At 35.8% G+C, this 24037-nt stretch overlaps 1 protein-coding gene across 2 annotated transcripts; it reads left to right on the top strand.

The window, feature by feature from the left end:
* Positions 1-5244: 5244 nt before the first annotated feature.
* TNFSF13B (TNF superfamily member 13b) lies at positions 5245-22098 on the top strand. Of its 2 annotated transcripts, XM_035318329.1 has the most exons (7): positions 5245-5320; positions 10454-10866; positions 10954-11059; positions 19316-19372; positions 19714-19826; positions 19922-20072; positions 21891-22098. In XM_035318329.1, exons 2-7 carry the CDS (start codon positions 10540-10542, stop codon positions 22001-22003), a joined length of 867 nt encoding a protein of 288 aa, XP_035174220.1. In that variant the 5' UTR covers positions 5245-5320; positions 10454-10539; the 3' UTR covers positions 22004-22098. The 2 variants fall into 2 exon arrangements, with proteins under 2 accessions (XP_035174220.1, XP_035174213.1); XM_035318322.1 differs by lacking the exon at positions 5245-5320 and having other exon boundaries at positions 10094-10866.
* The last annotated feature ends 1939 nt before the right edge of the window (positions 22099-24037 follow it).

Raw genomic sequence — 24037 nt, 5'->3', positions numbered from 1 at the left:
GTGGTGGAGGGAAGTATCACACAAGGTAAAAGTATCCCATTTGTGTTTGGGTTTAGGCTTATTTAGTTATAAGTCTGTGCCCTTTGTTTGCTTTGGAGGTGCAAATAAATAATTACCAGTGATCACATGACTAGACAGTAACATATACAACTGTTACAGTGAGGATAATATTTAGCAGACCTAAGTTTAGTTAATCTGAGAGAGAACAGAGGACGTGTACTTTCATACTTTCATCTATCTGCTTACAAATCTGTTACACTGAAAGTAGCCTATGCATTAGCAGTAGAACTCAGTTTTCTTGTATTGAGACTTTTGAAGGTAGTATCTCACCATTTCAAACCAGCAATATGTAAATTGAGAGCTTGATTGTGACTGAATGTTTTTTTTGGCTTCAGAGGGTCCTGTTTCTGGGTAGTTATATCACAGTTACATAGTATTAGTTCAGTTTATTGGGGTGTGTTGTGTAAATCTGTTCTACAGGTTTAATTGCTTATCTGCTGCAGCTGATAATTTGCCTCTTCAAAATATTTTTATGGGAAGGAACTGTGGAAAATCTTCCACAAAACCTGTACAATTCCCCTTCAGATTGAATTTTTTAAATAAACTTTTTTTTTTTTTTTTTTTTTGCCACGATGCCCTGGTTCAGAAAAGCAACTTGGCACACACTTAAAATCTGTTTCATTATGGACAGTGGTATTAAGCTTGTGCTTAAGTTCTCTTGTTGAATAAAACTGCTTTTCTGAACTGGTGCTTTTTTAGTTATGCCTCCAATTTACAGGTTTACTTTCACTTATGTGTTGTCAGAGTTGAAGGTAGAGGGATACACCTTTTACTACAAAAACTTAAATGTGATCTTTTTATTTTCTTTTAATAAACACAAACATAACAGAAGTTGCTGCTATCTCTGGTAAGTATCTTTCATCATCCTATTACTAAAATTTGTTTACAAACAATTGAAAAATGTATAGGTGAAAATAAAAAACACATTTGGATCTGTAGACTTAAACCATAGTAGACAGAGTATAGTTTTGAATCTGAGTGAAACCGAAACCATTTCTGATGTTCAGTGGTGATATTTGGGGGAGGGGGAGCATGGTATTGGTGTAGTTTGGGTTGGGAAGGTTGGGGAGAGGTGTCTAGATAGCAAGAAGCTGTTAATAGACATAGCATTCCCTTCCTATGATGTATCCTAAAACAATAGTAAGTTCTTCCATCATCTCTGATCCATTGTTTCAGCTATTTCATATTGCTTTAGAATTCAGGTGGAGGGATAAAGAAGAGACAAGGAAGATAGAGGGCAAGTACTGCTTTTTCTGAAAACAAGTTAAGAAAGCCAAAAAGTAATTACTTGTTGGAGTCTGAATGCAGATAAATAGTTGTTTCAGAAGTTGTTATGGTTTGCCATTAAACACCATCGTGTCTTTCATAAAATGTGGATTTCCAAAATAACAGAGGACTTCTTACCCTGCTCTGTATTTAGCAAATATGTTCAAAAACCTCACACAAAATCACTGCCAGTACCCTTCCAACCTTCTGTATTATGTGGCACTTCTGTACAAATAAAGTATTCACATTTGGGTCCACAGTTAAGTCAATGTCAAATGTGTGGCCTTGGATTATGGAAATCAGGAGCTGTTCATACTGCACTGTATCTAAACATTACTTTTGCTTATCAAGCCATATATTTTCACTATAGTGTCTGCAGGACCTGAAAATACCTGTTTTTACAAAGTACCACGTGTGCTCTCATCATATATGCATACTTAATGTGATTTCTTCCAGCTTCCACATAAGCACATTTTTGCTTCTCCCTCAGTACACTGGACACACACACTTGTAGCTGAATACCTATTCTATTCTTTCCTTGTGTTTGTTTGGAATCCACTGAAAGAAAATAGGAAGGAAATAATTATGCAAATTTTCCAATGCTGTAGATATGTTCTAAAGGAGGGAGAAGGGGGAAGAAGCTTGTTGCTGACGAGATTTGTTTTTGTTTTGTGGTCTATGATGGCAACCTATGGTTTGCTGCTGAAAGCTGTTTTCAGACAGTACATTACAAGAATCAGTAGTAACAGCTTTAAATTGCCAAAAACATTATGATGCATTTATGCCAATTAATGCTGTTATATATTTTCCCATACCAGGTCTCCATTTGTGTATAGATGTTTCCTAAGCGTTTGTCCTATGTATACATATGTTTCTAGTTCAGGAAGAGGAAGTTGACATATTTTTACAGGTTTGTAAGAAAGCCTCTTGGCTTGAATATATTTAAAGGAATTGTCTCTTTTATAAGAGGAACTTGCTTAAGGATTTTTTTAAAAAAGTTGGAGGGAAGGGTCAGGAGTTGAGCTAGAACAGCTGTAGCTGTTGAGTCCTTGTGAGGAATCATCTAGTATGAGACCTTGTGTACGTGATTTTAATTAGTGGAAATACTTGAGGCTTCCTACTGACCCAAGTTTACATTCCCAGTGATTGCTTCTGAACTGTGAAACAGAGAGTGATAAACTGTTTTCAGATTTAAAAAAAAAAAAAAAAAAAAAAAAAAAAAGTTAACTGAAACAACTGCCCTCATGTCCATTTCTCAGGTAAAATTAGAAATATAGCACAAATGCATTTGGTCAGCTATGGACAATCTCTCAGTTGAAGGGCAAATGGATTAACTATTTATATGGAATATGCATATCAGCGAGTCTTAGCTAATCACTTCTGTCACGTTGGATGTTCATAGTGAAGAATGCAAGGCTGAATTGAAATTCCAAGGTTCCAAGGTATGGTCTCCTATTAGCAAAACGATGCTGGCATACCTCCATTTGTATTTCATAATTTAATTCTTGAGAAGTATATTTTTATTTTTGTTAATGACAGGTGGTTTTGCTAAGGGCACTCCTGCCAAATACAAAATCAGTGCCTCCTGCATGTAGTGAGATCAGCCTGGTGTATCCAGACCACTCTGGATCCACTAATCTAATCCACTATAAATTAAGAATAATTTACAATACCATCCTGCTTGTATAATTTAGAGTAGAATCCACAAGAGTGTAGATAGAGAAAGTATATATTCAAGTTCTAAATAACATATTTTGAATTCAAAAACACTCGTTGAATAAATGATGCAAGCTTTCTATTTGATTTTTCTTTAGTGTATAGTTGAAGGAAAAATGTCTTTTAAAGTATTCTTAAGTTTTGTAGACAAAGCATAAATGTAACTGTATATGTGGTAATTGTGGCAAAGTTTTACATTCCCATTCTAGTCTGGTTTTTACAATAAAATTAATTTTACAAAAAAACACACTTTTCTATTTTTATGTACTGACATATGCAATAAATTGATACATTAAAAGCGCTGTTAATGTCTTGTTCTAGTTTGTGGTATGTCTTCGGTATGAGTACAAGGGTGTTTTTGTATGCATGGTATCTTGCCAGCCTCAGGATATTGTTTTCAGTCCCTTACAAAACAAACAAGCACATGGAATAGACATCTGCATTGTTAGAGGTGGCATTTGCGGAAAGCTATTACAACAGGGGAAAAAAGCTGAATTAGAGCTATCCATCTCTAAGCTTTGTCATGCATCCTTGATTTCACCAAGCATTGGTAAGTAAAACATGCTCAGGAGTTCTCCATCACTATCACCTTCTGCATTTTAAAACTTTTATCTGGGGGACTGAGAGGCAGTCTGAACAGGTGGCTTAGGAAATACTTCTAAATGTGCTATTGGCCCTCTAGCAGGCTTATAGTTAACACACGTAGCTGTAGTGGGATACACAGACTGAGACAATTTCTACTTTCTTAAAGAGAAATGTGCAATTAATTGTATATCACCTCTGCTCATATTCCCCACTGTTAATGTGAAATACCTGGAAAATAATACATAGGCTAATACATAGGAGGTGTGGGATGATCTCTTGAAGCTTCATTCAAAATATCTATTGATTTTGAGTGAAATCAAGATATTTCTAATTCTTAGAAAGGAGACAAAACTAGAGTAGCAACTCTGCTTTGGTGGATTTGGGTACTTCATGTGAATAATAGCCTTACTGAATTAAAAGTGGTTTGGTGTCTTGTGAACAATGTCACTAAACCTTATTTGATCAGTGCTACTCTGAAGAATACAAGTCAAGTCTTGCATTTTCTTTTTCTTACATGAAAATCGTAAAGCAGCTGGTCTATGAAAAGCAACATACGCTGTGGGCTGAATGCCCCATAAAGTTCCATGTGATGCTAAATTAATTTCCTTAGTATATTATGTGTAGGCCCATATTGATGGAAGTACAGCATTTGAATTTCTCAGAATTTGCAAGTACTGCCTAAATCACAGAAAACTGTAAACTTGTAAATGCATATGAGCATCTAAACAAATGCTAGAAATGAAACCTAAACCAAAGGCAGCAGGCCTACTATCCATGGAAAAGACCATAGGTAAGATCTTGGGAAAATGCTGAACCATTGGCTAAACAAAAATGATTTGTTCCTAATATATTAAATATGCCTGAACTTTAAATCCTTTGGACCCTTTTCAGGTTCTTAACCTTTGACTTTTTACAGAGTTCTCTCTGTAAGTAGATAAGAAAGATAAACTGAATATTTCTGGAATTGTGCTGAAAACATTAATGTGATTAATTTGTTATGCTTCAGCTTGAGTGGGTACAGAATAACTCTCCTCTGTCCTGAACAGCAAATTTCCTTTCTCTGAAAAATAATGCAGTGTAAAGGCAGGCATGTTTTTAATGCATTACAGACCTTGGTTTTACCCATCTACTGATAGATACATCTTTATTAGTCTTAAGCCGTGAGCTGAATAATGCTGTAGTGCAAGGGTATACTTGCTGGCATAAAACCTAATTGTATTCATTTTCCAAGTTCCAGAGAGATGTTGCTGCTAGTTTTGACAAGCAGCTAAGTAGCCGATTTTGCTGCTTGAAGATAGAAAGAAAGGAAGTTCTACAGCTGTTCTGCATTATGCTTACGTCTGGTGTGGGGTAATTATTTACAAAAATGCAAAGTAAAAGGTCAGTCAGAGTACCGTTCCCTTTCTGCCCTTGAGAAGTCAGGAACAGCGTAGCAAATAGCATTATTTCTCCATAGCTATGATTTGAAAATAATTTGGATTCCCACCCTGTACCCTCTGTTAAAGGTCCACAGACTTTAGCAGTAGAAGAGCAGCCACTCCCACATGAAAGGCCATGGCTCCTTGTTTATTTTGCTGCCATACAAACACATTTTAAGCACATCTGTGTAAAATCTGTCAAGTTGCATAGTGTCGAAGAGGTGGAGAAATACTCTGTGTTGCTGGATAGCCAAACCAGTGAGGCTGTAAGACAAGTGAGAGCTCCTTTTCCACTGTGCAGTAAGAAGGAATTACTATAACATCGTGGGAGGGGGTTGGAGGGAGGAGGCTGGCTTTAAGGTACTGTAGTATATAAATCTCATGTAAATCTCTCTTTTTTGGTTTATATATTTTATTATATTTCTTGTTGGTTCTGCTGCATAATTTGAGACACACGTAAGAATCGCTTTTCCTTCTTGTGCCATTTCCTATCCTCTTTGAAAGCACTGTAATATCTATGTAAATAGTAATGATGGCTGCAATGCAGCTATGTGTTTACTTTGTGTAGTATGCATGCCATGTTTGGACTTAAATTGTCTAGATGTGTAGAAAAATAAAATCTTAGGTGAGACATAAATCAAGCATGGCATATCTAAAAGGCATGCAGACACTTGCATTGTCCTAGGCAATTTTGAGTTAGAAGGCAAAGAGAAAAGATGATCACTCTTGTTTCAGAAAAATCTTATGTGACTTCTTTTTCTTTTAACAAGTTAATATATCAAACAAGATTTAAACTGTTTGTATGACACATCCTCTACTTGCACTGCATTCACTAGTTTCCTAAGCTTTAAGATAATAGGATGTAAATAGCCAGCCACTGTACACAGAATCCACAGAGTGGTTTTGGATGTATATGTGAGGCAGTAACTCCCCTGGCTTTGCTGCTATGTAGTCCTGGCTAATGGCTGAAGGAACCTTTTAAGAGTCCTTGAAGGGAATGTGCACTGCTTCAGAAGGCTATCTATGAATGCTGTGAATGCAGTTATCTGTAATAGCAGAAAACTGTCATACAGGACTTATTCTGACCTCCTCCAAAAGAGTTTGTCCAACTTGTCCGTCATCAGAAAAGACTTGAAATGTATTTAATATGGAAGCTTTGCTTGATCTGAGCTCCTCTATCTGCTCTGTGCCTCGTTGCACAGTATGATAAGCTATGATGGCTTCTTTCTTTTTGCAGTAACCACAGGGACCAGTTCCATTTTGTGGCCACTTCAGAAGCATGTGAAGTTGGACTTTTGCCACTGGATATGTACTTTTAGTATGACCATTGGCATTTGCCTGAATTTCTGTATTGCAGCATCTGCATGATGCTGCAACCTCTGTTTTAAAAACAGAACATTTGTTTTAAGTAAACTTTTAAATTTCTTCAGTAAGCTGGGTTTTTATCCAAGTCTTCTTATTCAAATCATCTGCTTCTCTTTTGTACATTAAATGTTATTATCAGATTTTCCTCCCCCTCAAAGATGATGCTTTTGTGGTTAAAGCACTGTGCTGGATTTCAGGAAATCAAGGGTTCATTTTCTGGTTCAACCACAAATTTCCTGTGTGATTGCTTACTATCTCTGCTTCGGTTCCCCACAGATGTAGTGATGAAGTTTTATACATTTGCAGGTTATCAGGGCCCATCTCGATCATTTAATCAGATATTCTGTGTAACGGAAATGAAAGAATTTATCTGCTAGCAGAAATTACAGGGTTTGTTTCAGCTGTAATATCTTAGAAGACTAATCAGTCTTGATTTTATTCAAGAATTCACCATTTCCTCTAGTGAACCATTCTCACCATTAATAGTCTCTAGTGGTGGTGGGTTTTGTTTGCTTGCTTGTTTGCTTGTTTTCTGTTTTTCTTATTCTTCTTAGTTTGACTTTTACCTAGCTCATGCTCTTTTTCCCAAAAGTAGAAATCTGAGTTAAGTAAAATTCTTAGACCTGCCAACCCATTTCTTAATAATTTTCCTTGGTAAAATTAATAAGGTTCCCTATCCAGTCAACCTGAGTGTTTAACATAGCTCGTTATCCAGACTAAGACTAAATGGTTGGATTTACTGTATGCGCATGGACCATGCATGCAGGCTAGACCATATTTTCAGAATAACTTTATCATAAAGATTTACTTCTACTTGCTTCCAGTGTTAGATGGCCTAGACTACACTTCTGCAATTTAATGTAGCAGCATTTTATTTTCTAGGAATAGTTTGGAAAAAGCTGCTTTGAACTGAGCTTGAGGTGGTCTCTAGCTGCCTTAAGGTTTTAGTGCATGCATCTCTTGCATAGCATATATATCCTGAGCCATAAGAGCTAATATGGTAAAAACTTTTGCAGAAGAGTTTTGAGTTTTCAGGAAAGACAGACACTAGAAGCAGGGTGCTAACCACAAACTGAATACATTTTTCATGACCAGTTCTTTACACCCCGTATAGTCATTCTGGGTTTTTGTTCTGAACCATCTTCACCAGTTTTATCAAAGTTAAAGCATGATTACCAATGCCTTTTACATTAGCACAGTATTTTGTCCCAGTATATATCTTCAAATGTTACGCTTCTGTTTCAATGAAGAGCTCTTCTTCAGTGGGAGTCAACACCCTCTTGTGTCTCCTAATGGCAGGCCTAACCTGAGCAATCCTTCCTTAGTCCTCTTTAGTCATAACCTTAGTTTAAAGTGGAGAAGAAACTGCACCTGTGTTAACCTTACTGATATTGCTTTAAGCAGGTTAAGGGCTGCTTTGTCGCTCTGCTAGCAGGAGGAATAATATAGACCTTATATTCTGACAAGGCAGAGTCTCAAGCATTGAGGCATCACCTTCACACCAAATCCACGCACTAGGCTTTGCAACTAACATGTTTTTTTGTTTGTTTTTGTTTTTAAACATCAGTTTACTTGCATTACTTTAATGTGATTAGTAGCCTAATTTATGGAAACTTCACTTGACTGTGATAAAATGTAATTTGTACAAATATATTTCTAGGCACTTCAACTTTTTTTTTTTTTTTCTGTGACTGATCTCTCACTGTCATTATTTATTTTCCCACTGTGTTTCTGTTGTTGTAAAATTTGTCCAAATTACATTTTCTTTCAAATTACTTAAATGCTTATGAAACTAGAACAACATGGGGTTGAAACCAGACCAATCCCTTTGATACTTGAATAGAAACACCTGTTGAATTTAACAATTTGCCATGTGTGGGTTGTTCTGATTTTCATCCTCTCTCCTTTGAAGTTCTCATTTGTCAGAATGATAAGCAAGCCAAAGCCAGATGTCTTACACAAGTCCTCTGTGTCACAACAATCATTTTGTCAGGTCATATCCAGACCCCATTTAAAGAAGGTGTGGGGGCTGGGAACAACCTATTTTCTATAGAACTAACTGGAGTGATGCTAATTATATACATCAGCTTTTTTTTTTTTTTTTTTTGTGATAATGATCACAGAGACCTCATTGGCCAATTGTTTCTCAGTATTCCTGGATAACTAGTTTTAACTTCCATTCTTTATTTCATTTTCTTATATAGCACTTCTTTTCCAGCTGTCATATTATTTTATTTTTTATCACAGTACTAGAATGATAATATTCTGATGACTGGTGATACTTCAATATACCTCTGTTTAGTACTAATAACTGCTTATCGTGTTCCAAAAAAACCTACTTTAATGCATCTTAAACTTCCTTCAAAACACAATCCCATTTATACCTTAACTTAACCTTGAAAATAGATGCAGAAAGAGTATGGTATTCTGCTCTTATTCCAACATACTGGTTTCTGTATCACTTTTCATGTAGTATGTAGGTGCCTTTTAGAGGCATGTGTTAAATACATGGTATTAAATACCATGTGTTAAAATACATGCTATATTTTTTTCTCTGCTTTTAGGGAAAGAATGATTTGTCCATGCAGGATATTGGATAGTTGTTAGAGGTGGCAAAGTAATAAAAAGAGTGCCTTGAATTGCAATGAAAGATGATAAAACTTTTAATGATCCCAATTTATCACAGTCTTAAGAAATAAATGTGGAAGAGGCAACAGAATTGCTTGCTCTCTCTCTGTTCCTTCCTTCTCCTTCCCAATAGTATCAGCTTGTTCTGAACTACTCTGACAGGTGTTGCCATGAGCATGCAACTCACATTTCACTACATAGTAATTTGGACAGACCTTTAAAAGCTCTATCTCTTGTGCAAAGATAAGTTTACTTATGCAGTAAAATTTTTTAGTTTCCAGTGGGGGGTTGACCTGTTGATTTTAGTCCTAGTTGTTATGCTTTTTATCTTTTTTATTTATTTTATTTTTTTCATCTGGTCCAGCTCACTGGAACTCTTAACAAAAGGAGTAAAATGTTATTTTTGTGTGAGAAGACAATAAAAAAGCTTTTGAACATGTTTTGGATATTTGGTTAGTAAAAAGGAATTTCTAGTGTGGCTCTTAAGATTAAAGGATCAGTAGCAACTTAAGGAGGGATGAGCTTAAGACAGATACAAAGGATTCACCTGAAAAAAACTTAAGCATGTATGTTTAAAGTATCCTTTTTGAAATTCTCTAAATATTATTTTCTTTCTCTACCCCTCTGTTCTTCTTTCCCCCCATTTTTCTTTTCCCTCTCTTGTCCTTTCCCATCCTCTAGGTTTTCCCCTCCCTTCTAGGTTTGCTCCCCCTCCCTTCTGTGCGTCCTCTTGTGCAGGTCCTTGAATTCTACGGAGAAGTCGTATTTATCAGATGGGTTTGATAAAAAGTCTTCCCTTGCCAAGTTTACATGATGAATTGAACTGCAGACTCTTCCATTTCATACACTTGAGACCAATAATTTTTTACTCATACCTGAGAATACTCTTCACTCTTGTGTTTAGGAAGCAACAAAATTTGCTATTTGGATAGGTTACCCGCTATGCAGGCATATAGTCACTTTGGATATATATGCATATCTGTATATAGTATACATACGTTGTATACATATAATATATATTTATATACCTACAGGCACACACTTTGCTATATGTTTATCTCTTTTAAATGGCATTGGATGATACGCTGCCAGGAAACCTTGCATTATTTCTGCACTTCTAGATAAGGCTCTAAATACCAGCCGTACCAGTTGTGCCTAAATTTAAAGATAATGGGAAATGGTAAAAGCAAGTTGCCACAAAAATAAATAGCTGAAAGTGAAAGGAGGAAGGCAGGTTGAGCAAGCAGTTCATGAGAAAGTATTCATTGCCAAAATGCGGCACAAAAAGAAGAAAGCTAAACGGAGACTGAATGTTAAACTTTCACTCTGTACATTAAGTTTAATGGTTGTATCAACGGCTTCATATGACAGGAAATGATCTGGGCGTTTTGTTCACTTATTCTGGATGCCCTTAGTTTCACAGAGCAACTGGTAACATGGATTGCACCTCGGAAGGGGACAGCTGAACTCTCCCTCTGGCTTTAGTGAGGAAAGAGCAGCGATGAAATCCGTGGACTGTGTGCACGTCATCCAACAGAAGGATACCGCCTCCTCTCCCTCTGCCCCCCCTGGTGCTGCTTCAGGCACCACGGGACTTTTTTCTGTCACATTCCTGTGGCTTGCAATGCTCCTGTCCTCTTGTCTTGCAGCAGTGTCTCTTTACCATGTTATCACCCTGAAAACAGAGCTAGAAGCTCTGCGCCACGAGCTGATCCACAGGGTCCAGGCAAGGTCTCCGCTAGAGCGGCCAGCCGTCTCCCCTGATGACGAGAAAGCGGGTGCCCCTGTTTCTTCCTTCCTGCAAGCCTCTGCAGCTGGTGCCAGGCAGGTAAGCTGGAGTGGTGGCTGTGGCTCGCAGGGCATGAGCTTGCAGGGAATGAGGCTGCTCTCACCAGCTGTTGCCTGTCCCTGTTAGGAGAACAAGCTTCATGGCCCTACCCCAGCTGAAAGTTTCCGAAAGGAAATCTCGAATGGGAGCAGAAACAGGGGGAGAAGGTCTGTCGTCCACACAGAAGAAACAGGTAAATAGCACCTCGCGAAGTGGGTTGGGATGCTGCAGCTGGATGCTTTCAGGAGACTAGCAGCAGTTCTTGGCACATATCTCCTCCTGTAGGCTGATGAATGCTCCCAGAGCCTATTATGATTTTTGCAGCTGAACACAATTATTATTGAATGAATGTTGTGAACTGCATTTGCTTGATGATTACCATACTGTTTAAGGTACCAGATATTTCTGCTATCTGCAGGTTGAATCTTGAATATTAGTTCCCAATTCTTTGTCTTGTAACTATGGTATTTCTCAGTCATGAGCTGTAGAGCTGAGTAAGGCAACTTGAAATTGTTCAGATTGGAAATTGATCAATTCTAAATCCATCATTCTCAGTTCAGGGTAATGTCTAATTTGTTTCTCTGATAAATATTAAGGAGGGAAAGCTATTATTAAAAATAATAATAATAATTTAAAAAAAGTCAAGTCATTTTTCTGGGAAAACATAGTCATCCTAAAAGAGAGAAGTAGCAAGAAAGCTCCCTCATTTTAAGGAAGTAGGAGCTTTCAAAGAGAAAAGCTAGCTTGTACCTGTCTGAAGAGGCAGATGACAAGAAATTCTAAAGATTAACATTACTTCTACGTAAAACCATCTACTCATATAATTAGCAAAATTAATAAAGGCATGCCTAAGCAATAAGATTTTTTACTGTAGCCCTTTAAAAAGATGCTGCAGAAAACACTATAGACTGCTCTGTAAAAACACCTCTGATGTGTATTACAATGTCAATACATTAATGGGATATACTTGATTCCTTCAGGGATAAAACACTCAATATCTTTTAGTTGTTGTCTTTCAAAATACATTGATGTTTGATAGAATGAAATACAGAATTTAAACATAACAATATGCATGCTGTAATTACACTGAGTAACTAGAAATATTCCTAAATTGCTAAATCTGTTAAATCCCCTTATAGATAGTTTTAGATTGTTTTGACTGATGGGAGCTGATATATGGAATTACTGATTAAGTTAAAATGTGTTAAGTTAACAATAATGAGTAGATAAAGTCTAAATCAGAGATTGCTTAAAATGAGCTTTTGATTAAATAATTAATGTGAAATGTATTTCAATTAAGCTTCAGCAAGCTAAATGAAATTTAAGTTCTACGGTATCGTTCTGCTTACCTCCGAGTCTCTAAGAAGAGAATATTCATATATGACATGACCCAAAATCCATAGGTTTAAATGAAATTTATTGTATTTCATTAATAATTTTTGGTTCAGGGTCTTGGCTAAGAGTGATTTCACAACCAGGATGTAAGACAAAATTACTTAAATTGTATTTCTTGTAGCCTGTTTCCTATTGTGGGAGTCACAGAACTTTGATCGCTCTCCCCACCTTAATGTCTCCCAAATAAAAGGTAGTGATCTGTTATACCTAAACCACAGCTATCACCAAAATGAGGGGGCATATCATTTTTTTATTATTATATTATTTTTTCATTTTAATGGATATTAAAGCATCAGTATTCTGCAAGTTATTCAGTTCCTTCCACTGTAGTTTTCAACTTTATTCTTATTGCTCTTTGAGGGTTCATGGGGCAGAGAAGGGTTTTGAGTTCCTCAGCTGTTCTTCTGGCAGACTTAAGATTCTTCTCATCAAGTAGCCACCTCTGATTGTATCTACATGTATTCTTTTTCACCTGAACTTCTAATTAAGCTGCTTCATATTTTTGTAGGCTTTTTTTTTTTTTTTTTTTTTTTAAGATAAAACTCTGTTAAATGGTTTTGGATGGATAACAGAAAGCATAGAATATGAACATTCATTTGAAAGGTAAAACCTACATAGCCTGACCTACTACAAAAAAAAATCTAACATAGCCATTGTATTTTGTATATATATATATATATCATATATATGTACATATATATCTTTTCATATCATATATATCATGTCATATATATCTTTTCCTTACATAAAGTTCATCTGTTACACTGAGTTACTTTTCTACCTGCTCTAATAACAGCAAATTAAGCTCTTTAGATCTTAATTTTCTCACACCAAACTTCTCTCCCCTGTTGACCATGAACCTGCTAGACAATGTTAAATTTTGCTTTAGTAGAGTGACTGAAAAAAATAATGTTTTTGTGCCTGGTCCTGAATTCTGCTAGTTCATTGGTCATATACATAAAATCACTACCCCTGTGTTTTTATCTTTCTGCATCCATTGCTGAGTATTGGAATCCTGGCAGCCTCTAAAGTATCCCACAGATTCAATACACTCAGTCCAGTATGACGGCAGATAAATTAGGGTATTGAGTGAGGTGCTTTGTTCTTGTGCTATTTCTGTTTGCTTCAAGAAGCTCTCAAAGCAGAGTCTAGTCTCAGAATTAATTGTTGACCGATAATTTCAATTCAACACATACCAGTTCCTTAGAAAGTTAATATTTGAGAATGTCACTGATTGCTTCTCTTATATCTCTTTAGAGAATAGAAGTAAAAGAGAACTTTTTGTTGTTGTTTATAAATAAAGCTGTGATTTTTTTTTTAACTTTAATAATTAAATTTTGGTAATAGATGCCCTTGATTCTTTTCAGACCCGGTTCAACTCTTCTTGGATATATGGAATTTTCCTTTTTAATATATTTTTAATATACATTTCCTTGATATTGTGTGCATAAAAGTGGCCACAAATTATAATTTTAATTAAAATGACAATTGAATGAAAATAGATGTAATGCAGATCTTTATTTCATATTTTGATGGGCTAGACATTTGTCTATGTTCATGCGTAAAAGTATTAGTCATCACAATTTGTACATCTCGTGTCTTGAGAAAATTTCCAGGACAAGTAGGCTGAAGAGATGGGTTTTGAGCATCAATTGCAGAGAAAGCTTCACAGTTAACAGTCAGAAGCAGAGTTACTGATACAATGAGTAGGAGTTAATGGGTGATTTTGAAAGATACATATTATTAATATGCAGGCAGATATAGATCATCTAACCACTTCTAGCAGGTGTCATATCAGGACACTTAAGAGCAGAAATACTTTTTTTTTTTTTTTTTCTCTTTCTTTTTATAAATTTTGCCTGTAGAGGAAAAGTTGCTACACAACAGAAACACACACAAGAGCGCACACACACACATTACCCTGATCACAATTATTGATTGCCTTGCCAGCATGCTTCTCTATAAGTTGTATATGTCCTTCAGTCCAGGAACAAGATACAGCTTTATTACTTGAGACAGTTCAGAGTACAAATGCCAAGTTTCATTTGCACGCTCTCTAGGTGCCTTGTTCCAATCATCTCTGTGTGACTCTGATTCCCATGGTTGGCTAGTGAGGTGAGCATCAGATTGTCTGTAAGCTCAAATTTGCAAAGTTCTGGTGTGATCAGACTGGGGCACCCGTGGACTTTATTTACTTCAGTGTATTGAGGTTATCCATTTCAACCAGATGTGTATATGAAAGGAGCTGAAGAGAAATTCAAAGTCCACAAAGCAGGGAAACAGGCTAACTTAGCCTGGCAATTTTTCACTAACTGTTCCCAGGTTATTTTGCCATGTCACTTCCATCCACAGGAAACAACTGGTGTTATGCAAGCACTAAGTAGTGAGAAGGCATCCCCTTTGCCATTACTCTTGATATAAGTGCTTTTTTGGCAAATTGGTACATTTGCTGATTAGAAATGCTTTGACTCCATATGCTATTGTTTTAGATCTCCATGACAGACAGACAGTATGAGCTCTTATGGGCGTAACTTGAGTTCAGAGATCTTTAAGTCAAGAAAGCTAACCTTTTCTTACTGGTCTAAGCAAAGCAAATGCTGCATATAAAAATCCCTCACCAAATACTTCTCATTTTATTGTTTGAAGAGTAGAAAAATAAGAGTACAAAACAAAACAAACAAACAAACAACAACAACAAAAAAAACTTGAAAGAGATGTTATTCTTCTTTGTTTCTGCTGACAACAGGCTAACTCTAAAGGAAGTGAACACTTCTATGTGAAAGAGTAGAAAAAGACTTCATCCAGTGCTTACAATTTTACATGAAGTATTCCACTTACTGAACGAACAAATCAGTGTTGCATATTATACAGACCTCCGTGCAATAAAAAATACACAAAATAGGCTCTAATTTTTAAAAAACAATATTTTGCTTTATGCTGCATAATAGAAGTCTATATAAACTATTCTTAATTCTTAGTAAATTATTCCTGATTATACTAATAGCAACACATTACTTGTAACTCCATTAAGATTAAAATGATGCTAGCAATACTTCAAAGATACTTGTTAGATCTGAATCATATGTGTAACGATGACTAAGCCATTTGAATGCAGTGACTGCTTTAATCCACGAATAATGCACCATAAAGACTCCTTAATTAAAAAGTGCCAAATTAATCAGTCTATAAACCTGCACAAGCAAAAAGTAAAGGAAGATATCTTGTGGTAATAAATTAAAAAAATAAAAGGAAATTAAAAAAAAATAGCTGTAAATTCTTCAAGAACATACATATCGTTTATAAATTAAATTACCTAGTGTGTTTCGGGAAGTCTACAGAGAACAGATCATGACCAAAGAAGGAAACCAAGCAAGCAGGTCTCTTTTTTAAGCTCAGGGTTTTTCATCTTTTTGGTTTGTTTGTTTCAGCAAAAGTTGAGATAGATGTCTCAGGCCACAGATACTCAGATACCAAAATTTAGCAACTTATGCCAAGCTCATAGATAACAAACTTGTAATTTTTTTTGATGGATTGCAAAGTTAGATTACAAGGTATTAAAATGATTATGCAAGTTAAAACAAGGAGAAGGAGGGGGAATTTAATCTTACTGATATGCAGAAGATAACTACGTTGATATGCAGAAGACGAGGTTCTTATCCTGCTGCAAAAGCTAGATGTGTTTGTTTTTGGAGAGTGTTTTTTGTTGTTTTTTGTTGTTGTTTTGGGCTTTTTTTTTTTTTTAATTGTGGTTACATTTCTCACCTGGTAAAGAACACATTCTTTCAAGTGCTGGCTGTGGTTTGTAAAGACATCTGGAGTCATTAACTTCTTCAGAATTGTCTGTTCTCTTCATGGAAGAAGAGTCTAAAATGTTCTTCTCCTCACTCACACCCACATCAGAAGTGTAAAAAAAAAATTCTCATCAAAGCAAAGCTATCATCTGAAGTCATGAGGTCGGAGCACACAACATTGTTCTAGGTACATGTTGTTTTGTACAGCAAGTCCTCATGGTGGTGCACACTTTAGATATTTTTACATGTTTTAAAGAAGTATTTTACCAATCCTGCGTTTTGCTTACATTATCAAATATTCAAAAATCCTTTATACTACAAAGCTGATGCTCAGGTTTGATTTGCAGTGAACTGAAGCATACTCCGGTAGAGCTTTTGACTTTTTCTGCTCTGTACTGATAGTAAATATTCAAGCCATATTTGGTAATGCATATACTCTTCATATTGTAATTCAGATTTGGGTTCTTCTTGGAACAGAATTACTAACATTTCTTAGCAATGTTAGCATTTTACTTAAAATCCCTATTCCTTTCCCTAGAAAATGTATTCTGTATATCTATTCTTTCTCTTTAATAACTAATTATGTTGTTTGCTTTGAATTGGTTTCAATGAATTAGTTGATTTTAAGCATATGTGTTGTTCACAGGTCAAAGTGAAGTATTTGTAACTACTGGAAATAGTTACGTGTTTGTATTGACTTTTGAACTTCTTTTTTTTTTTTCAGTAACTTGTGGTTCAATTCCCCAAATAGTTTTTAGGAAATTATTTTTCCTTTTTGTGGCTTTAGGTAAAATGGGCACTGTGCTGGTTTCTGTTCCCTATATTGTCATGAATGATATTTCTGTATCCATATTTCTCCCTGAAAAGCAAACCCACTATATTCTGAGAGGACTTAAAGACTTCAGAGTCTGAATACATGAAAGGAAAAGACAGATTTTTTTAGAGATTGTGTGTAGATTTGATACCATAGAATCATAGAATATCCTGAGTTGGAAGGCACTCACAAGAATTACTGAGTCCAACTCCTGGCTCCACACAGATCCACCCAAAAATCAGATCCTGGGTCTGAGACCATTGTCCAAATGCTTCTTGAACTCCAGCAGGCTCAGTGTCATGACCGCTGCCCTGGGGAGCCTGTCCCAGTGCCCGACCACCCTCTGGGTGCAGAACCTTTCCCTAACACCCAGCCTGACCCTCTCCTGTCCCAGCTCCGTGCCATTCCCTCAGGTCCTGTTGCTGTCACCAGAGAAGAGAAAGCAGATATTTGTGAAATGCAGCAGAACTGTTAGGTGTTTTAAACATATGAAATAGTTCTCGGATTGTACCTAGCTTGCTGATTTTAATTACTGTGTGGCAGTTCTGAGGAATGATTAATAGTTTTTCAGTGCTGCAAAGAATCAAATCACAAATCCAGAACTACAAACTGCAAATGAGGGCAGTTTCCTCTCTTGTTTGGATAGTGGAAATTGCAATGGCCACATTGGTGAGTTCCTTTAAAAACAGAAATATATATATGTATTTAGATTACTGAAATAGTATGGAACCTGCAAATTCCATTCACCAGGAAGACACTTTGTTCCAAATGAAAGTAAATGAATACCTTGTGAAATAAATTGCCGGACAAGGTTTTGACTGTTGTTGTTGTTGTCCAACTCCAGAAAATCACATTTTGATTTTATTTGGAATCTTCCTTCTCGGAAAATTTTGTTGTTTACAAATGTGGTTTAAAAAAAAAATCACTGACGTAGAACACCTTTCTTGATTTTATGTTGGCTTGTTTTCTAATCCTTATCAAAAGGCAGGGAATGTAGATGCCTTTAAATTCTTGGTTTGAAAATCCGTAGATTTTGGCACGTTAAAGGAAGTGTTGACTGCAGGATAGTGTTTCTGTTAATGTCAGTAGGGCTCATAGGTTCTTTGATTCTTGTGACATTGAAGCATTCCCAGATTGCACATGAATCTTTGTCCACTGTCTGTGAGCACCACTGATGTGCTATTGAGCATTGAGCCCTACCCTGACAACTCCCTTGAAAGGAGAAAGGTACGGACTGGAGACCACTTTCTTCTCCAACCCTGTCACTCTGTACACTGCAGAGAGAAGTGGATGTTGATGAGCACAGGGCTGTGCACAGGGATACCACTGACGGGACAGAAATAAGATCTCATAAAGTAGGTCACTGCCCTTTGTAGCAAGAGGGACTGAATCTGGCCCATGGCATTTTTATCTGAAAAACAAACCAACCAAAAAAAGGCAAACAAAAATAGAGATTCAGCAATCCAAAGCAGAATTTTCTTCTCTTAACTTAGTATCAGTTTCTAAGTGCAGTAAATAAAGTTCAATAAATGTTACAACTGTTTTCCAGCCTCCAAAATACGACTAGAACCTGATGTTTTCATGAAAACCTGCTCTTAGCAAATGCAGCCATCCTCTTGTCTTTTACCCTCTTCTCAGACAGATGTGGTTAGCAGATTTATTTATTTTTTAAAAATCTCTGTTTCTCTTGGGAGCCTTTATTTTATCATATCTCAGTATATATATCACATCATATTATATCGCAGTATTTTTCTCTGATCAACGTCCTATTTCCTCGTGTCTCCAACCTCTACAGTTTTGAGTAATATTTTTGTTTGTTTGTTTTTTTGGTTTGTTTGTTTGTTTTTTTTCAGATACTAAGGTAGTTAGGTAGTTGTTATGTGTGCATTTATTTGCTGCCAGTCATCTCTGTACTTTATTTCTTAGCACAGGGTGATTGACTGTGTGTATCTGAAAATACACAGAGGGCAGAGGGTACATATATATGGATTTTGAGAATTTGAGTTTACTGTTCTTGAAAGTACCACGTAACAAGTATATATGATTAACATTTTACACAAACCATGACTGGAAACTATTTTTAGCAATATAATAAATACTGCTAGAAAAAATGGTATCTGTCATAGGTGGCAGGGTTGTTTTTTGAGCTTTTAGTTAAAAATAAATAAATAAATAACAAAGCTAATTGATCTGATTCATAGCTTATTTAACTTACTGCTGCACTTTTTGAACTCGGTTAGGACCAAAGATTGAACAGTGCATGTTGCCATATGAATTTTGTTCTGGCATGTATGAGTAAGATCTGCCTTGAAATCGGTAGATAGATTCTGCTTTCAAATAGGTGGTGAGACCAAGAATATAGTTTTGTTTTGTGTTCTTCCATTTTTTTGAAGTAGTTTCAAAAAGCTTACTCTGTACTACAAATTATATGTATGCTTTCGCTTTGCAGTGCTGCAGGCCTGCTTGCAACTGATTGCTGACAGCAAAAGTGATATCCAACAGAAAGGTAGGAATATATTCCACGTTTTATTGCTCACTGTTCCATGGTTTAGCTCTTTGGTCTTATTTTAGCTAACTGCAAAGCAGTAACTGAGTTATATGGCCTGATTTAAAAATAAATAAATAAAATAACGTGGTAGTTGCATCTGGACAGCTCTTGCAAATATCCTCTTTTCAGGGGGAAATCCAGATAGAGAGAGACTGGAAGTCTTAACTGGTAGTCAGCTTTATTCATTTTTGGTAGATGATAACTAGGGAAGTAAAGTTGTGTTTTTATGTTTGTTTGTTTTGTGTTTGTGTGTGTTTGTTTTGTTTTTCTGATTACCCCAAAATTCTTGTTTCTTTTAGATGATTCAAGCATTGTCCCTTGGCTTCTGAGCTTTAAACGTGGAACAGCTCTGGAAGAACATGGAAATAAAATAGTGATCAAAGAAACGGGATATTTTTTCATATATGGCCAGGTAAGAATGCTCAATTCACTTCAGCATCTGACTTTTAAAGATTTTTTAAAATGTGTATGCAATATATTTGAAGTCTATACCTCTTCATTCTGTAGGTTTTATATACAGATACAACATTTGCTATGGGACATCTAATACAGAGGAAGAAGGCCCATGTGTTTGGTGATGATCTGAGCTTGGTGACATTATTTCGCTGCATCCAAAATATGCCACAGTCTTATCCGAATAATTCTTGCTATACCGCTGGTAAACATCTAAATTTCCTTCTCATTTTTTGCAACTAAACTGTATTAAATGGAATCTCAAATGGCGGGTGATTAAGGATTGTAGCAGTTGTAAGAAAAATGAACTGCATTCACAGATCTGGTTAATTGCAAAACTACAAAACACTTTCAAAAAGTATAGTTTTATATAAAAAATAAGCAGTTGAACTACATGCATCTAACTTAGATGATCTGAGTGATTCCCATCTCTCCATTAACTGTATAAAGTGCTTGGATACTTCAGTGCTTTCACAGTTAGGTGTTTGAGGCAGAAAAAAAGGAGTACATACTGTCCCTACTGAAGAACTGAGTTTAACTTAGGTGTTGGATTCCACATTTAGGTAGGTTTTCGCTACCCAATTTTTGTGTACTTCACTGCGGGCTTTTCAAAGATTCAATCCATTCTAGAATCATTAAGGTTGGAAAAGACCTCCAAGATCATCTGGTCCAACCATCCAAATAATAGTTGTTATTCTAAAGTCATTTACCAGCTTAAATCTGTGCTCCTAATAATGGCTAATGCAATTTTAACATCTGGTTAGATGAAAAATAGTTAATTCTATAAAGAGCTCTTTTTGACTTCACAAATTAGAAACACCACAAAAAAGACCAATTAAAATATTTAATGCAAGTCCAGCAGGCTTAGTGCTCATATGTGTGTATTTTCCTGCAGTAGCATTTAAGGAATTATTGTCCAGGCCTATCAAACCTCATTCAGTAGCTCTTACCTGTCTGCCTTTCTCCCTTGGTCCTGGACTTGAGGGTTTCTGATTTTTTTTTTTTTTACAAAATTTTTTTTAAAAAAAATTTCCTTTTTTTTTTTTTTTTTTTTTTTTTTCTACGCCTTATATAAAAAGTGGGTTATATTCAGTAATAGGACCTGACTGTTGGCAAGTGGTGGTACTAAAAAAAAATGGACTGGGAAGGAAGCTTTTTTTTTTCTTTTTTTTTTCCCAAGTAGAAATTAGTTATTTTCTCCAAGTAACTGAGGCTGCCCAAATATTTTCTTTCACTTCATGCACCTCCATTCAGACATTTAGGCATCATGACCACCTTCAATTTCATGTATCATCTTCTCCCACCCTAGTATTATGCTCCCACCACCACCACTTCTTTCATAGCTAGGGTCTCTATTCCATTCTGCCACATCGTCACTCCTGTTTCCTGAACTCCTACCCTCTGCTTTCACTTGGAAAACTGAATTTCACTGCAGTATCTCATGTTGTTGAGCATGTGTTGCTGAAGATGTTAGTTTTGCTCTCAGTTCAGTGATTGCAACTGGAAGGCAAGGTGCTTTCTGTTATCACATCAGCTGATGTGTGGCTTGCAGGAAGCAGACTTCTGTGTTCTGCAGTTGCAGTGGATCAGCTGATGTCTGGTAACTTCATTTGGTTGGTAAAGCTAATGAGACCTCCTCTAGAAGTGTGGGAACTGACTGGTCTAGGACCAGTAATGCCCAGTGCTGACCTTGACTGTCTCATCACCATAAGATGGGGAATCTGATTGCATTGCAGTTATGTGATTTTTTTGCAGCGTTAGCCTAAGTGAACTGTGACATGATGAGTGAAGAACAGAATTGTTAAGAAAAGAAAGGTAAATCCAGCTCCACAAAGGCTGTTAAGTGTCAGATTTGGGTAGGCTGAAATCTGTAAGATTGTACCTAAAGGTAAAACAAGCACTTGTCACAAGTAACAAGCCATGCTTAGATTTATAAGATGATGTGTAATGATATTTTGAACACCATTTATGAAAATTATGTCTGTGAAATATTAACTTCAAAATATTCCAAATCTGTTGACAGGCATTGCAAAATTAGAAGAAGGGGACGAACTTCAACTTACAATACCACGAAGACGAGCCAAAATATCCTTGGATGGCGATGGTACTTTTTTTGGTGCAGTCAGACTCTTCTGAAGTCCTTTGTTTCTGTTATTATGCTTAGTGCAGTTTTCTTCTTTTCCAATGCATTTGTCAGGAAAAAACTGAATTTTAATAAAGCTGCCAATTCAGTCTCTCTCCCGCACCACCAGCTTCTGAAACCTTTTCTTCAGTTTAATAAGCGAACCCAAAACAGGAAACACACCAGACGTACTTGTGAGATAAAAATGTCATGTGATTACCAGAAAGCCAATTTATCTTAGACAATGGGAGTCTCTAAACAACAGCTGTAAAGATATGGTTTTTGGCTTTGAAGTAATTTCTTGTCCGTGAAGCAAATCAAAGAAGAGTTGACCACAAAGTATAGCATGAGCAGGACCATTTTATTATCCAGAAATGTAAAACTAAAACACATTTTAATTTTCTTTGTTTCATCAAAAAAAAAAAAAAAAAAAAAAAAAAGGTAAAAAAATTGAAGCATAAAGGATGAGGAAGAATCAAGAATCATCAAATATTAGATTGCCTATCATGAAATGGTGGTGTCAGCTGGTTTCCGTTTATTTATTTTTGTTTGTTTGTTTTTCTTTGACATTGAGATTTATTTGGGAAGGAAAGTCTAAATGCACAGGATAATTAAGTAAACTCTTCAGAAGTATATAGAATAGTAGACACTGGCTTGCTTATCCTCTGTGGACAAAAGATATATACATTACTAAAGTCTATTAGTATTTACTGATTACAATTAGTTTTACTGGAAAAAGGACACATAAGGTGTTTTGACAGCTCAAGCTTCAAAGTATTGCTACCCATCAAGGAACACATGCATACATACATGTAAACAAAGCAGGCATAGAAAGAAATGTAATGAAATAAGACACAATATAGTAGGTAGAATTGGATTTCTGACTTCATAATTTCTGCAGTCATATATATATATGTTGTGTATATACAATAAATATATAAATGTGAAAGTATATGCACACACATTTGAGTCTTTGACACTTTTTTATATATAGGATTTTGTCTTCTTTTGAACAGATTAATCTATGGAAACATTGCTGCGTACATATTTGTTGTATTTCTTTTGCTTTTGCTATGATCCATTCTACACAACACAGTAAAAAGAAAAATCCAACAACCCTGAACCAACTACAAAGTAATTAAAAATATGTTTTTGTATCCCAGAAATCTGGACTCGATTCCTAGGATAACTATAGGGGGTTTTTTTTGTTTGTTTGTTTTGTGCAATTTAAAATATATTGTTCAAATCTGTTTTAAACAAACAAACAAACAAAATAGATCTGTTAAAGGACCAAGTAGATTTTCTTCCCTTCTGTCTCTTTGCTTTTTTCAGTCAATCAGATTTATTTATTTTCCTACCCAAGAATCCGAGTGTACTGCTTCTAACAGGGTGGTCAAGGCTTCTAGGAGATAATGAAAAAAACTAAATACTCTTTTTACTGATCAACAAAGAAGTATGGAAGTGCTACTGAGGTAGATAAAATATTTAAAGCCACAGTAATGAACTGTGCTTAATTTGAAAAAAAAAAAAAAAAAAAAAAAAAAAGTCTGAGAATTGTGTCATATTAGCTCATTCAGTAAAGAAAAGGTCCTTTGTATATTGCAGTCTCCTTGTCTCTTTTTATAAATAGTGCTGTTTGATTTGATTGAATTCTTACGGTGATAGACAAATAAAAGTCATATAGGGCTAGGAATTAGTGACTATGGTGAACTGATAAAACAATTCAACTTCTCCATGCTTCAGAAAGATATTTCAGCAATGAGGATATGTGCACTCGATTACCACACTGGGATTTTTGTGAGGCTTAACTAAGGATTCTGAATGTCTGGAAGTCCTCCTTCTACAAATACTTTAAAATATTTGTTCTTTATTTATGTGTCCTGGAGGCAAAACTGAAATTTGTTATTGCTATTATTAGTAGCATTTTGGAACTTTGATGTGCTAAGTTTGCCACAAAGATATCTTAAATCTTCTACTGGAGACCTCAGTTTAGCCAAAGTTTGTGTGAGACCCTGTAGATAAAATAATTATTAACATGCAGTGAGTTG

The sequence above is a fragment of the Oxyura jamaicensis genome, chromosome 1, assembly GCF_011077185.1.
Source record: "Oxyura jamaicensis isolate SHBP4307 breed ruddy duck chromosome 1, BPBGC_Ojam_1.0, whole genome shotgun sequence".
In the NCBI taxonomy this organism is placed as follows: domain Eukaryota; kingdom Metazoa; phylum Chordata; class Aves; order Anseriformes; family Anatidae; genus Oxyura; species Oxyura jamaicensis.
The sequence above is the reverse complement of the archived record's forward strand: the minus strand, read 5'-3'. Positions and strand labels throughout refer to the sequence as shown.

Excerpts from the sequence above, each read along its gene's own strand:
- TNFSF13B (XM_035318329.1), top strand. The coding sequence starts at position 10,540 with ATGAAATCCGTGGACTGTGTGCACGTCATCCAACAGAAGGATACCGCC. Across the intron at positions 11,060-19,315 it reads CGTCCACACAGAAGAAACAG|TGCTGCAGGCCTGCTTGCAA; the intron begins GTAAATAGCACC and ends TTCGCTTTGCAG. Across the intron at positions 19,373-19,713 it reads AAGTGATATCCAACAGAAAG|ATGATTCAAGCATTGTCCCT; the intron begins GTAGGAATATAT and ends TGTTTCTTTTAG.